The sequence below is a fragment of the Thamnophis elegans genome, chromosome 7, assembly GCF_009769535.1.
Source record: "Thamnophis elegans isolate rThaEle1 chromosome 7, rThaEle1.pri, whole genome shotgun sequence".
Lineage (NCBI taxonomy): Eukaryota > Metazoa > Chordata > Lepidosauria > Squamata > Colubridae > Thamnophis > Thamnophis elegans.
Window position 1 is genome coordinate 3,345,943 of NC_045547.1, and position 15,484 is coordinate 3,361,426.

Consider the following 15,484-nt stretch of genomic DNA (forward strand, 5'->3'; position numbering starts at 1 on the left):
CTTCTTGCTACATGTTTCTTGGCTGTGATTTCAGATGAGAATTTTGCAGGCATGACAATAATATAAACGAGCTTCAATTTACGGGAACAAAATGAACAAGTTTCCATAGAGGGTTTTTTTTTCTTTCCCCCCCCCCCCACTGCACAAAACACACACACACAAAAAAAGACAAACTCCATTATTTGTACTATTCTTCTGAACCTTGAAATTAAAAAAAAAAAAAAAGAAATCCTTTACCAATTTAGTCCTTTCCCATATGATGAACATTTTCCTTTTCCCTCTTGCATCTCTAATGGAGCTTAAAATTAATATGACTTCGGCATTCAAGGCGTAGATGGCATTTCTGACGCCTTCCTGATGAGCCATTCTACCAATGGACCCAAAAAAGTTAATCATTGCGCCTTTTTTTTCCCCAACTGGGAAGGAACCAGGAGTGGCTGTTCTTATCAATCATTCCTATGACACTCCTAATGTGCACGGAAGCTTTCGTTTTCTCACAATGATTTCTTTCATCCTCCATTTAAAACAAACAAACAGAATAACAGAGTTGGAAGGGACCTTGGAGGTCTTCTAGTCCAACCCTCTGCTCAAGCAGGAGACTGTATACCGGGTCAGACAAGTGGCTGTCCAGGCTCTTCTTGAAAACGTCCAGTGATGGAGCACCCACAACTTCTGGAGGCAAGGAGTTCCACTGGTTAATTGTACTCAGTGTCAGGAAATTTCTCCTCAGTTCTAAGTTGCTTCTCTCCTTGATGAGTTTCCACCCATTGCTTCTTGTTCTACCTTCAGGTGCTTTGGAGAATAGCCTGACTCCCTCTTCTTTGTGGCAACCCCTGAGATATTGGAAGACTCCTATCATGTCACCCTTAGTCCTTCTTTTCATTAAACTAGACATACTGTACCAAATGGGAGGTGATGGCTCGGGGGCTGAGACGCTGAGCTTGTTGATCCAAAAGGTTGGCAGTTCAGCAGATCGAATCCCTAGCGCCGCCTAATGGAGTGAGCTCCCATTACTTGTCCCAGCTTCTGCCAACCTAGCAGTTCGAAAGCACGTAAAGAATGCAAGTAGAAAAATAGGAACCACCTTTGGTGGGAAGGGAACAGAGTTCCGTGCCCCTTTGGCATTGAGTCACGCTGGCCACATGACCACAGAGATGTCTTTGGACAGCGCTGGCCCTTCGGCTTTGAAACAGAGATGAGCACCGCCCTCTGGAGTGGGGAAGGACTAGCACATATATGTGAGGGGAATCTTTACTTTTACTTTATCCAATTCCTTCAACCATTGGGTCATCCAACTTCTGCAGTGGAAAAAGAAGGCCAATTCAAGCATCCACGAGGTAACGTTATTTAGCTGAATAAGGGAGTTGGATGGGACCTTGGAGGTCTTCCAGTCCAACCCCCTGCTCAAGCAGGAAACCTTTAACCATTCCAGACAAATGGTTGTCTATTCTCTTCCTAGAAACTTCCAGTGATGGAGCACCCACAACATCTGGAGGCATGTCCTCGCTGTTAGGAAGTTTCTCCTTACATCCAGGTTGCTTCTCTCCTTGATTAATTTCCACCCATTGCTTCTTGCCCTGCCTTCTGGTGCTTTGGAGAATATTTGATTTGATTTTGATTTTATTAATATTTGTAGGCCGCCCTTTTCCCTGAGGGGACTCAGGGCGGCTCACATAAAATCGGGAAGGGGAATACAGACATTAAGATAAGACATATAATAAAATAGTAGACAACATACATTCATCATTCGGGAGGGGAATAGGCTGACCCCCTCTCTATTCTGTCAACATAAAGCACTATATGTGGGAAGTGTCCCTGCTCTTTTGTTCTTCTCTTTTAGGTGCACTTTTGCTAAAAAAAAATTAGGAAAAAAACCAATTTGTGACTACCATATTTCTCCCCCCGCCCTCCATTTTCCCTATGAAAAGAATCCGCAGATTCTCAGCCCTCTAAATCGTGGTTGTCCCAAAGGTGCTTTTTCAAGAGGCAACTGGACATTCTTGGTTTTTCCTTGAAGACGTTTTGCTTCTCCTCCAAGATGCTTCTTCGGCTCTGACTGGATGGTGGGGAATGGAAGGATTAATATTCCTTGCAGACAGCTGGTCATTGGAATCTTTTTAAACAGATTCAGATTCAGATTCAGATTTAGTTTATTTGTATGCCGCCCTTCTCTGGGAGGGACTCAGGGCAGTGAACAACTCAAGGGGGGAAAAGGGAACATAAAACACAATACACATAATTAAAATAAACAAGAATCATGCAGCCATACAAGTCGAGAGGGGAGGGGAACTCATTAACCCCAGGCCTGCCGGCACAGCCAGGTTTTGACGGCTTTCCGGAAGGCCTGGAGAGAGGTGAGGGTCCGAATCTCCGCAGGGAGTTCATTCCAAAGGGCCGGAGCTGCTACAGAGAAGGCCCTCCCCCGGGTGGTAGCCAGGTGGCATTGGCTGGTGGACGGAACCCGGAGGAGGCCGACCCTGTGTGATCTAACGGGTCTTTGGGAGGTAATTGGCAGCAGGTCTCTCAAGTACCCAGATCCAATACCATGAAGGGCTTTATAAGTTACGACTAGCACTTTGAAGCGTATCCAGAGACTGATCGGTAGCCAGTGCAGCTCGCGGAGGATAGGTGTAACGTGGGTGTACCGAGGTGCACCCACAATCGCTCAACAGTCATTGAGGCCACTTGGAGGTTTCTCTGTGTTCTCAGGGAGTCACCTGAGTGGTGCAAATGGGTGTGGACTCTCTAAAAGGATGCAAATGACCCCCTGTCTGCAAGGAATATACGGTAAATCCTTCCATTCCCCACCATCCGGTCAGAGCTGAAGAAGCTTCTTGGACGAGAAATGAAACCTCTTGAAAAGAGAAAAAAACCCAAGAAAATTCAGCTGCTGCTGGAAAAAAGCACCTTTTGGACACGAATGGGATTATGAATGTGGCATATTCATTCAAGGAATGCCATGTATAGTCAAGAGCACTTCTCTAAATAAATAGCTTGGGAATATGTACGAGCAAAATTAAGAATTATTCTGCATTTCCCAGAATCAACGAACGTAGTAGCAATAGCAATAGCAATAGTTAGACTTATATACCGCTTCTTCATAGGGCTTTCAGCCCTCTCTAAGTGGTTTACAGAGTCAGCATATTGCCCCCAAGAACAATCCGGGTCCTCATTTTACCCACCTCGGAAGGATGGAAGGCTGAGTCAACCCTGAGCCGGTGAGATTTGAACAGCCGAACTGCAGTCAGCTGAAGTAGCCTGCAGTGCTGCATTTAACCACTGCGCCACCTCCCTGCCTGTACAGGATGCAGAGTGGATCAGATTTTTTTTTTTTTAAAAAAAATCTTACTTTTAAAGGGAGCCGGCACTCATTAGAGGCAGGCAAGTTACTGCGCTGTTAAAAGTCAATCTCTAACTTGTCTCATTTTAATTTTTCTGCAAATAATGGCTTCAAGTAACCCGAGCTAAAAAAAGTTCTCAAGTTCTCCAAACGTTAGCTTGTTAAAGCAGTAGCAAAGAGGAAAGAGATAAATGGGGGTGAGGGTGGGGGGAATCAAACATACAAAAGCTAAATTTGGAAAAAAAACAACTACCTCAAATTAGTCCAAGACGCTCCAGAATATTATTTTAATCTCCTTTTACTTGAGTTTGCCTTCAGCTGCTTTCTCCAGTCGCAAGACCTGTCAATCTCTACCACAAGGGGGTCAAATTCAAGGCCCGGGGGCCAGATACGGCCCACGGGGGTACTTAGATCTGGCCCTGGAAACAGTGAAGGACCGGCCCACGGTGCTGCTTCCAGCAAAAACGGGTTCCTGAGCTGTGTTTTCGCTGCCATGGCCTCCTGCAACCCCCTTGCCAGTGAAAAAGGAGCTGGGGGAGGGCCGCAAGGGACCCTCCCCAGCTCCGTTTACATTGGCAGAAGGTCGAGCATCGAGCTGACAACACCCACCACGGCCACGCCCACCTCAGCCCACCGAAGTCAAGCACCCCTCTGATGCGGTCCTCAACGCAATCGAGTTTGTGCGCAGACTGGCTCTAGACAGACTGACTCTAGAACTCAGAGACAAGGGTGAGACTAGACATCAAGAAATCTGGGACAATTGGTACCAATGTTTAGAAATGAGGGGGAAAATTCAGGACAGGAAAAAGCAGACGAGTTAAGAACTGGAAAACATGGCTTTAAGAATGTGTGATAAGTAGGGATCGGATATGTATTTGTAGGATTAGTAATTATATAAAAGAAAGGATTAATGGACAGGTAATCTGACTGACTACACATATCTATGCAATGGATATAAAATGTAATCGTTGTAAGATCCAAAAAACTATATGGAAATGTTTATGCCAGAGACGTCGCACTATGTCCAATGTTTTTAAGGTTTATCTAATAAAAAACTTTTTTAAAAAAATCGAAATCGAGCTTGATAGCCCTGCTCTACTGGCTAGCAATCCTTCTCAATTAAATGGGAGAACTGTCTGTTAATGAGTGTGCAGCGTTCAGCCTTTTTCAAGGGCAGCCATGTGGCAGATTTGAAGCCAAGAGAGGAGGAGGAGGAGGAAAGATGATTGCTTTGTTTTCCAAAGAAATTCTCACGCCACAGATTTCCGTGAACCGAAGAACACAGCATGAGTCATTCCCGAGTATATTTCGGTCCTTATATATGACATTGTTTTCACGCGGCTCGGTATAACAATTAGTATTTTCCGGCAGTTATTGGCCTTCGCGGAAGTCAACGTATTCATGCCTCTCCAAAATAGGGTTTTCTATCCTAGCGTGTGTCATGCACCACTCTGGCCATCTTTCATGCGTGCGTTCTAGGTGCGGCTGCCCTTGAAAAGTATCCGGAAGCGTCAAATAGTTGATGTGAAGGCCTAGATTTGCAACGTATTGTCTCTGTTGCAGGAACTGTATTGGCTGCAGATTGGCTTCCAGCTTCAATTCACAATTCCAGATTCCAATTCACAAAGCGCAACGAAGAATGTTTTTTCTTCGCCAACTCAGAAAACTCAAATTGCCCAAGGAGCTACTGATTCAGTTCTACAGAGGAATCATTGAGTCTGTCACCTGCACCTCCGTAACTGTCTCGTTTCGCTCGGCAACCCAGGACAGACACGGACTTCAGAGGAGAATCAGAACTGCAGACAAAACAATTACTTCCAACCTGCCTTCCATTGAGGACCTGTATGCTGCAGGAGTCAAAAAGAGGGCCGTGAAAATATCTACAGACCCCTCGCATCCTGGACATAAATTGTTTCAACTCCTACCCTCAAAAGGACGCTATAGGGCACTGCACACCAGAACAACTAGACACAAGGATGGGTTTTAACTAATTCCCACAATACTGTCAAATAATTTACTCAGACTGTATTACTATTCTTCTTCTCTTCCTTCCTATTACCTATCTCCTCCCCCTTATGACTATAACCATGTTGCTTGTACCTTTACAATTGATATTGTTTTATTTGTTTACTAGTACAATTTGATTGCTTATTTAGTAACCTATGATGATCACTAAGTGTTGTAATCTTATGATTCTTGATGAATGTATTGTATTTTATTTTTCTTTATGTACACTGAGAGCATCTGCACCAAAGACAAATTCCTTGTGTCTCCAATCACACTTGACCAATAAACTATTCTATTCTATCTCTATTCCTATTCTATTCCGCATTCTATTCTATTCTATTCTACTTTACTCTACTCCTCTATTCTATTCTAGGGGATCTGGCCCTTGGGCCTTGTTTTTGACACACACACACACACACACACACACACACACATCCTAGATGGTTTGGGGCCAAGTTGTTGGAAAAACTGGTCTTTTCCCAGTTATATCCACCTGACTCACCAGAGCAGGGAGGTGGGGGGATGTTATGGGTCCCCTCCCTTAAGGAGGCCCGTCTGGCGGGATGAAGACGGCCCTCTCTGTGGTGGCTCCCTCACCTTGCAGAGGTAACGTTGGACGCCTGCCGACATTAAAACAATGAAAACATCCCCAAAACAAATAAGTATAAAGGTAAACAGCAGCCATGATGAATACCTGCTATGGGTCAAAATTCATAATTTACTTTGGGACCTTAGGATGGAATGTCGTCTGGATTCCCAAGCAGGGGGGGTGGGGGGGGCTGCATGTGAGAGGAGCAAAAGGCAACCCAGTTCAGATAGCTTGAAAGAGGGTGAAGAGGGTTCCTGCCTAATAGTTCCCGGAGTGATATGCTTTATGGGGGGTTAACATGCTTTAGTTTGGCAGTGTTTTTCTTGGTTTAGGGAGCCCAACGGTCCCTTCCCTCCCTCCCTCTTTCTCCTCCTTCCTTCCTTCCTTCCTTCCTGCCTGCCTGCCTGCCTGCCTGCCTGCCTGCCTCGATTCCCAGCAGCGGCTGCATTCCAGAGGAGCAAGAGGCAGCACAGTTCAGATATTTGTGTGTGAGAGAGAGGTTGAAGACGGTTCCTCCTCAATAGTTCCCAGACTATATGCTTTGCATTAGCATGCTTTAGTTCGGCACAATTCCGTCTTTAGGTGAGAAACAATAAAGACATCTGCTTGGAAGTTTCCCAAAGTATCTTCCTTGCTTTTCGCAGGCTGAGCATCTTCAATCTTGAAGCACTGTGCTTTACAGTAGAGCTGATTTGACCCCGAAATTTGAGAGGCGAAGACGGGGGCTTTACATAGCAGCTGAATTTAGCTTTAATAATCATAACTGTCCCATCAACTTTCTGTTCAAAGGAGAAGGGGGTCAATGCAATTGTGCATATAAAAAACTGAGAGTTGTTTTTTTGTTTTTTAAAGAAGGCTCGAAGAAAATTATGAAGTCTGAATGTCCACAGTTTAGTTTTTCCCTCTCTATTCTTCTCCCACCTCCTTGTTTCTTAAGAACTCTTGTTTGTATCTTTTAACAGGATACCTGCGAGACCGCCTACTGCCACATACCTTCCAACGGCCGGTGAGATCCCACAGAGTGGGCCTCCTTCAGATACCGTCAGCCAGACAGTGTCGGCTGGTGGCTCCCCGGAGGAGGGCCTTCTCTGTGGCTGCTCCGGCCCTTTGGAATGAGCTACCCCCAGAGATCCGGACCTTGCCCACTCTCATGGCCTTCTGAAAAGCTGTTAAAACCTGGCTACTCCGGCAGGCCTGGGGCTGTTGACCTCAATGCTGAGGTCCAGCCTCAATCAGATTGGGTGTATGGGTGATGGTTTTAAATTGTTTTCCTTATTTTTTATTAATTACTTCTCTTTTCACTTTGTAAACCGTCCAGGATTGGGTGACCTATAAATCTACTAAATAAAATTATAAATAAATAATAAAGATATTGTGAAATCCATCTTTTTAAAGAAAAAAAACCTCCTTAAAAAAAATCAAATAAACGCTTGCAAAAATAAGCAGGGTTAAGAGGATGGGAGCTTTTCTTTGGCAGCACACGAACCTCGAGCTGAAGAAAGCGCCTGTGAGGTAAAGCACACTCCGCGTGGGCGTGATTACAGGAATCTTGACAGTTGCGTCTTCGCCCGTTTTCTGCCCACAAGTCCCATCTGCTCACAACCGAAGCAACACGTCAATGTTTGGAAGAGATTCAGGCACACACACAAACCCACCTGACAGAAATGGGTTTTTCTGGTGCTCCCTTTCGAAAGTCTTCAGGTTCTTCGCTTGGGAACCGAAAAACAACCGCAACGAGTCAACCGTTGTAGAGGCTGCGTCTCCAATCTCGATATTGTTATTAGAATGGGGTTGGGGGGTTCAAATGGGGGATTTTAGTGGGCTCAACCATATGGCGATGACGTCCCTCCCAATTAAAATAAGCCGATTTTCCATCGCGGTTATCAGAGCAAAGGATAGCCAAGAGTTCAAACATTCTCTTTGCCGTGCATTCTAACTTTGAGCAAGCAAGAAATTAATTACTAGCAAGTCCCCTTCCAAACCAGAGAGCGTTAATTTATGAAATCTGCGGTTCACAAGCCGAGTCATCGCTCTACCGTTCAAATCGGCTGTCTCCATTGTGATCTTCCCTGGGTGGTGGTGGTGGAGAAGGAGGAGGAGGAGGAGGAGGAGGAGGAGGAGGAGGAGGAGGATTATAACAATCCCTGCAAATGACTAGAATTCCCTAGAGGGCCTCCTTCCTCCCCGTATTTGCGAAAAGCCGGGGTCCGTAATCCATGAAGGTCCACGCTGCCCCCTGCAAATTCAAACTTCTGTCACTTGTGTCAATCACTCATCGTCGTCTCCTGGTCCCCGCGTCTCGCTCCACATGCCGGGAAGGACAACAATGTTTATACAAAAGAGAGCTCTTTTATTTAACTTCCTACGGAATGTTTTTTCTGCTTCCCTGCAAATAGATTTTTTTGCTTGCTTTTAGCTTGAAACCAAACGCAGCCAGCAATCTTTATCTTTAATAGCATAAAACACAGAATTGTGGAACTGGGGGGGGGGGGAGAGCTATTAAACCCCTCGAGTCTGACTTCCTTTCCTATAATGGACCTCCATCGTTGGGCATCTTCTTCTCTGGAGCAATGGGGGACAGCTCAGAATCCCACCCTTTTGGTAGTTAGAGTGTGTGCCTTATTCTCTCTCAAGTGCCTTTTCTTAAGGTTTTTTTTTTTTCCAATATCTCCTCATACCACTTAACATCCAATCCACCAATTATCCATATCACACTTCTGTTCCAATTGGGGCAAGGGAGGGAGGGAGGGAGGGAGGGAGAGAGGGAGAGAGGGAGGAAGGAAGGAAGGAAGGAAGGAAGGAAGGAAGGAAGGAAGAAAGACAGACAACAAGAGGGGAAGGAGGGATGGATGGAGAGAAAAAAGGAAGGAGGGAGGGAGGGAGGGAAGGAAGGAAGGAAGGAAAAAAGGAAGGAGGGAGGGAGGGAAGGAAGGAGGGAGGGATGGAGAGAAAAAAGGAAGGAGGGAGGGAGAGAGGCATTGTCTGGGTATTTATTATAGAGGGGAAATGTCTGTACCAAACGTAATTTCTAATGTTGGATTTTCCTGCTTACCAGAGGGAGCCCCCTTGAGAAGTACTGTGATGCCGTTACCATGGCAACTCCACTGCGCTGTACTGTAGAAGCCATTTTATAGCAGTACAGTAGAAGCCATTTAAGGCACAACAGGCTGTATCTACAGAACACACACCCCGAGTGGTTTTAGGGGTGTCTTACTCCCACAGTATTTGTCTCCAGAGAGTAAGTCATCTGTGTACCAAGTTTGGTTGAAATTGTTCCTAGGACAAAGTCCCTCCCATTATTATTTTATCATGTTGTATTTTTTTTTGCTTCCGATTTGAATCTCACCTATAATCCACCACCACACTGACAAGCAAATAACTACTAACCGATTTTCACAGAATGCCTGTCATATTGTCTCCCTTGTGCTACGCGCAAAATTGTCCATGTTTTAAACCTTGTTCTGCTTTTAATTCCCCATCCCATTTTATATCTGCTGCATCTGCACTCAAGCTGAATCAAAATGTTCGGGATACATCTAACAACCTCTCCTGTATAGAAAATGTGTCAGACTAAAGACATAAACAACGCTGACTTAGCGCTAAAAATGGAGAAATCAGGAGCCATTTCAGTCCCCTTCGTAAAAATCACAGCAGGGGTATTTCTATTATTCATTTTCAACGTTTTTGAACTGCCCGTCCCACTCAAGAGAGGGACCTAGAGTGGTATACAAGAAAGTGTTAAAAAAATAACAACAAAAGATTAAAAAGTACAATTTTTATTTTTAATATAATATCATAATACTAGCTGGATACCTGTGCTTTGCGATGAAACTATGTGATCGGGTTATGCAGTGGTCGGTGAGTGAAACACATAAGAGAATATCGCTCCCGCCGCCTTGAGTCCGGAAGCGGTTCCATAGGTGGAAGGTGAGGTACCCACGTTTAGTACTGTAAGGAGCCACAGAGCGCTCCTGAATGAAAGAGTGGAACGTCTGGCAGTGTGAACTGAGGTAACGGAATGTGGGGGGGAAACTGGCAGTTGGAACAGAGTTCTTTTCAGGTGGGGAGGGGGAGTAGAACTCCTTAGCGTCAGAGTGTGTTAATTTCTCTATAAGAAATATTAATGATCTGATGGTCATTTTGAAAAATCCTTTCTTGTTGAGCACCTAGAAGCCAAGAGGAACATATGTGCCAAATTTCAGGTTTGTACGCTGTACGGTTTTGGAGACTTTGTGATGAGTGAGTGGTATTTGCCTTATGGATGGATGGATAGATAGATAGATAGATAGATAGATAGATAGATAGATAGATAGATAGATAGATAGATAGATAGATAGACAGACAGACAGACAGACAGACAGACAGACAGACAGACAGACAGACAGACAGACAGATGATAGATAACGATGGAGTGGTACAGTGAAGCAACATGACCTTGTTTTATTTTGCCACCTATTCTCTTTCCATTATCATGTTATACTAGAGCAGGAATGTCAAACTCAAGGCCCGGATGTGGCCCATGGGGTGCTTAGATCTGGCCCGTGGGGCCACCCTGGAAACGGTGAAGAACCAGCCTGAGGTGCCTCTGCCAGCGGCCCTCCTGAGCTCTGTTTTCGCTGCCAAAACAAACGACTAGCAAAAGTGGCATTTGATCAGACGAGTGACATTGAGATGGCTTTGCCCCCCCCCCCCAGCCACACCTATCCCGGCCCCCCAAGGTCAAACACAACCCTGATGCGGCCCTCAATGAAATCAAGTTTGACATCCCTGCACTAGAGCATCAGGACTTTCTACCATTGGTCCTTCCTCTAACATCTCAACTGTAACGCACACAAAACCTGCACTAGGATCTGTACTTTAAGCCCTGCTCTCCTCACCCAGAAGACAACAACGCTGTCACAACAAGGGCAGAAACATTCACAACCTAATGGCGATATGTCCCAGCATGCAGGGAGAGGGGAAAATCTCCCTGGGAAATCTATTTCTCGCATCTCCTCCATGGCGTATAGCTACCTCTTCAAAAATTAAAACAAACCTTCTTGCTCAGTGTTGTGCCTTTGATAACAACTTACAGAGAGGGAGGGAGGGAGAGGGAGGGAGGGAGAGGGAGGGAGAGGGAGCTCAGCTTTCCAAAACCTGTGCTTGAAAAAAAAAACCAGCACTTTAAAGAAGGGCATACACTGTGTTTGTGGGAGTTTCTTACCTGCAAGACGTCTTGGATCTTGACCCAAACGTCGGCCATGTCGTACAGCTTTATGTCGCCATCATATTGGCTGGAAGGAGAAGACACGGTCTGCTGGAGATGTCCCAGGACGACCGCGTGAGCTGCAGCCACGGCGTTGAATTTGTCAAAGAGAAGTTCCAAAAGCTCCAAAAGTAATCTAGAAAGAATATTGAAACAGGAGCCGTTGATTAGTCAACTCCGTGAGTTTTTCAAATCTATCTTTCTATGTCTCATCTGTCTGTCTTTCTATCTTCTATCTATCTATCCATCCATCCACCAGTGGTGGGTTTCAAAATTGTTCGAACCTACTCTGTGGGTGTGGCCTCCTTTGTGGGAGTGGCTTGCCGTCCATGTGACCGGATGGGAGTGGCTTGCCGCCCATGTGACCGGATATGAAGATGCCGACGACACTTGTCAGAACCACCTTAAATTACCCCACACACAGCACTGGCATGCATAAGAATAGGATGTAAACTTGTTTTTTAAAAGGCATCTTTGGTTTGCGTTAAAACAACTTCAACACACGCAATGTTCTGATTGCACCACAAACGCAGTCGTCACCCTTACCTTTCACAGAGGCACTGAGTTTTATAAATAGGAGCATGATAGTGTAGAATAATCATATCCAAGGACCAGTGGTGGGTTTCAAAAACTTTTGGAACCTCTTCTGTAGGTGTGGCCTGCTTTCCGGGTCCACTGGTGGAACCTCTTCTAACCGGTTCGGTAGATTTGACGAACCGGTTCTACCGAATAGGTGCAAACTGGTAGGAACCCACCTCTGCCATCCACCCACCCATCCATCATGTTTCTATCTCCTATTTATATATCTGCTTTCTAACTATGGGTCGGTCTGTTTGTCTCTTTTTGATCCCAAAGAGGTCTAGACAGCACACAACGTACAGTGGGACCTCGGGTCACGAACGGCTCAGACTGCAACCAAATCAGGAGCCGGCCCAAAAATCCGCTAAATGTTTCACTCAGGTCACAAACACATCCTCGGGTGCTGAATAAACACGGTTGTGGCGATTTCCACTTCTGTGCCATTTTGTGTGTGTGTGTGTGTGTGTGTGTTCATGCGCAGTCAGTCTTGCTTCTGGTCACAACCAAATGGGGTGCCGACCGAAGTCCTGGAACGGATTACGGTTGGCACCCGAGGTCACAGTGTAGGTGCTTTGTTCCACACCCATGGAACAAAGACCCAGAGGGACAAGATGAACCTCCAAGTGGCCTCAATGACTCTCAGGAAGAGTGATAATGACCAGATGACTGAAAGGAATGCAAATCCTTCTATTCTCCACCATCCAGTCAAGAATTGAAGAATGCATGCCCATAATCAGGAAGCCCCTAGATCAGTGGTTCCCAAACTTGGCAACTTTAAGACTTGTAGACTTCAACTCAACTTGCGGGAGTTGAAGTCCACAAGTCTTAAAGTTGCCAAGTTTGGGAACCACTGCCCTAGATGATGGTCCAAAGTCATCCAGCCGTCTCTCGTGCTTAAGACAGTACTAGAACTCACTTTCTTCTGGTAATTGGCCCAAAGAAGGCACCCTGCTAGCGGTCATGCCTAAGGCCAGAGTAGAACTCACCGTCTCCTGGCAATCAGCCCAAAATCATCCGGCCACCTCTCATGTTTAAGGCAGTACTAGAACTTACCATCTCCTGGCAATGGGCCCAAAATCATCCAGCCATCTCTCATGCTTAAGGCAGTACTAGAACTCAACATCTCCTGGCCCCAAGTCATCCAGTCAACTTTCATGCCTAAGGCAGGACTAGAACTCATCATCTCCTGGCATTCAGCCCAAAAACATCCAGCCGTCTCTCATGCCTAAGGCAGGACTAGAATTCATCATCTCCTGGCTTCTAAACTGGTGCCTTAACCACTAGACCAAACTGTCTCTCTCGGACAGATTAATCTATTCCCTGAGAGTTTAACTTTTGTGAACCGTATGACACTTTCTCCTGCACCTCTTTCCCTTGAAATAAAAAGCAGGGCAGCATGATATTTAGCAGTACTAAATCTGTATGCTGCCCAACTCCCAACACCTCTGGGCAGTTAATAATATGTATTCTGCATGCGACCGAGTGCCATGCCCTGTATTTCGAGAGCCATAAATCAAACTCAGTGTTAAAAGCAACCAGTAAATTAATTAATGTTGTATGTATCAGTATTTATCACTGAAACAAGTTCAGTATCAGGGAACAAAGTCAGACCTATAAATTCCACATTATGCCAAATATGTAATAAATTACATACCTCTAAAAAACCTTACTAACTCAAGCTCCTTTTTTTCAGCCATGGCTTCTGAAAACTCTATTCATTTCTTTTTCTCTTTATAGATTTTAGAGAAGCAAAGGGCTACGTTGCTGGCGTTAAGATTCATTCGTTTGCAGCTGCATATTAGTTCCTAACATCCATCTTGTCTTCCTTACACAATAGGTTAAATTATACATAATATAACATTACTGTGGATTATTATGCGTTGTTACACATAATAATTACAAATGTCTTACAGGATGTAAAAAGGGCAGCTTCACACCGTCTCCCAATCTGCTTTTCAGAAGCATTTTACTCATTCGTCTAAATAAATAAAATAAGAGATTTTCTTAAGAGGCTTACAGAGATGAGGAATTTCCTTTTAGCAGGTGTGTTTTAAATATAAGATTGGGATGCTATTTTATTAAGATAGGTAGAACTTGAGTTACAACTGTAATAGAGATATAGGTAATCTTTGAGTTACGACCACTGTGGTTGTGAGTCATAACAGTTGCAAATAGGACGGACACATAGCCAACCTGGTTTTTATTATTTGTTGTTGTTTTTTGTATAGAGCTAATTCAAGATGATCCAACCAGTCAGTCCTAGAGGAGATCAACCCTGACTGCTCTTTAGAAGGCCAGATCCTGACGAGGAAACTCAAATGCTTTGGGCACCTAATGAGAAGGAAGGACTCAATTGGAGAAGAGCCTCATGCTGGGAAGGATGGAGGGCAAAAGAAGAAGAAGGGGACGGAAGAGAAGGAGGTGGATGGATGGCTTCACCGAAGCAGCCGGCGTGAGCTTCAATGGACTCCAGAGGATGGTAGAGGGCAGGAAGGCTGGGAGGAACATTGTCCATGAGGTTGCAATGGGTCAGACACAACTTCACAACTAACAACAACAATTCAGCAAATGTGGTGATCAAAAGTGCAAATCGGTTTTTTTGCTATGGGCACGATTTTGCCAAAATGTAGTCACATGACCGCCGGATGCCACAAAGGGCCCAAAGGGCCGTCACATGACCCGGGGGTGGGGTGGGGACTGTTGCAACATTAGATCTGGGTTTTAAGTCCTCTTTTTCAGATAGGTTTACAGATTTGCCCAGTCCTGCCAAAAAGCTAAGCTAGGCAGGTCTCAATTGTTCCTCAAAAATGTCTATGCGAGACAGTTTTTAACTGAGTTTGGCCCTGTTTTATGATCTTTCTTGCCGCCGTTGTTAAGCGAATCACTGCGGTTGTTGAGTTAGAAACGTGGCTGTGAAGCGACTCTGGTTTCCCCATCAACTTTGCTTGTCAGAAAGTCATAAAAGACGACGCCCTAGGAAGCTGCAACCGTCATAAATATGAGTCAGTGGCCAAGCCTCTGAATTTTGATCAGATCCCTATGGGGATGCTGCAGTTCTGCTGTAACTTCAAACGGTCACTAAACAAATTGTTGTAAGTCAAGGACCACCCATATTTTCAAACCATCTGCTAAGCCAGTGTTTCTCAACCTTGGCCACTTGAAGATGTCTGGACTTCAAGTCCCAGAATTCCCCAGCCAGCGAATGCTGGCTGGGGAATTCTGGGAGTTGAAGTCCAGACATCTTCAAGTGGCCAAGGTTGAGAAACACTGTGCTAAGCAGTATGAAGGTAAGGGACTACTTAATTCTGAGCTTCGTTTTTCAAAACGTGCGCCGATACGGCTAGGCTCGAAAGAATAATTCAGTATTCTTCAGCTAATCCAGAATTTAATCATTCCTTCCAAACGTTCTGAAAAGGGCTTCAGAAGTACCTCCGTTCCAAAGCCATAAAAATGTTCCAATTTTTTGTTTCAGGCCTTTTAAATCTGTTCCCGTCGCTTTGTTCTGCCCGAAGAACTCAAAGCGAAGTTAATAAAATGTAATAAAATACAGATTTTAGCGAGATACATGCTCTGAAAGTTGTAAGTACCTCAACACACAAAACATTGCAAGGGAAAGGGGCCCGCGGATATAGCAATAGCACTTAAGACTTATAGACCGCTTCAAGTGCTTTTACAACCCTCTCTAAGCGGTTTACAGAGTCAGCTTCTTGCCCCCCAACAATCT

The 15,484-nt window shown here is 45.0% G+C and overlaps 1 protein-coding gene across 1 annotated transcript in view; it reads right to left on the bottom strand.

Annotated features, from left to right (window-relative positions):
* The window catches only part of EXOC4 (exocyst complex component 4), a 331,322-nt gene that overhangs the window by 246,635 nt on the left and 69,203 nt on the right, over positions 1–15,484 (bottom strand). Inside the window, exon 7 of the mRNA XM_032221694.1 lies at positions 11,140–11,317. Within this exon, the coding sequence (XP_032077585.1) occupies positions 11,140–11,317 (178 nt within the window). The remainder of the gene's footprint in view (positions 1–11,139; positions 11,318–15,484) is intronic.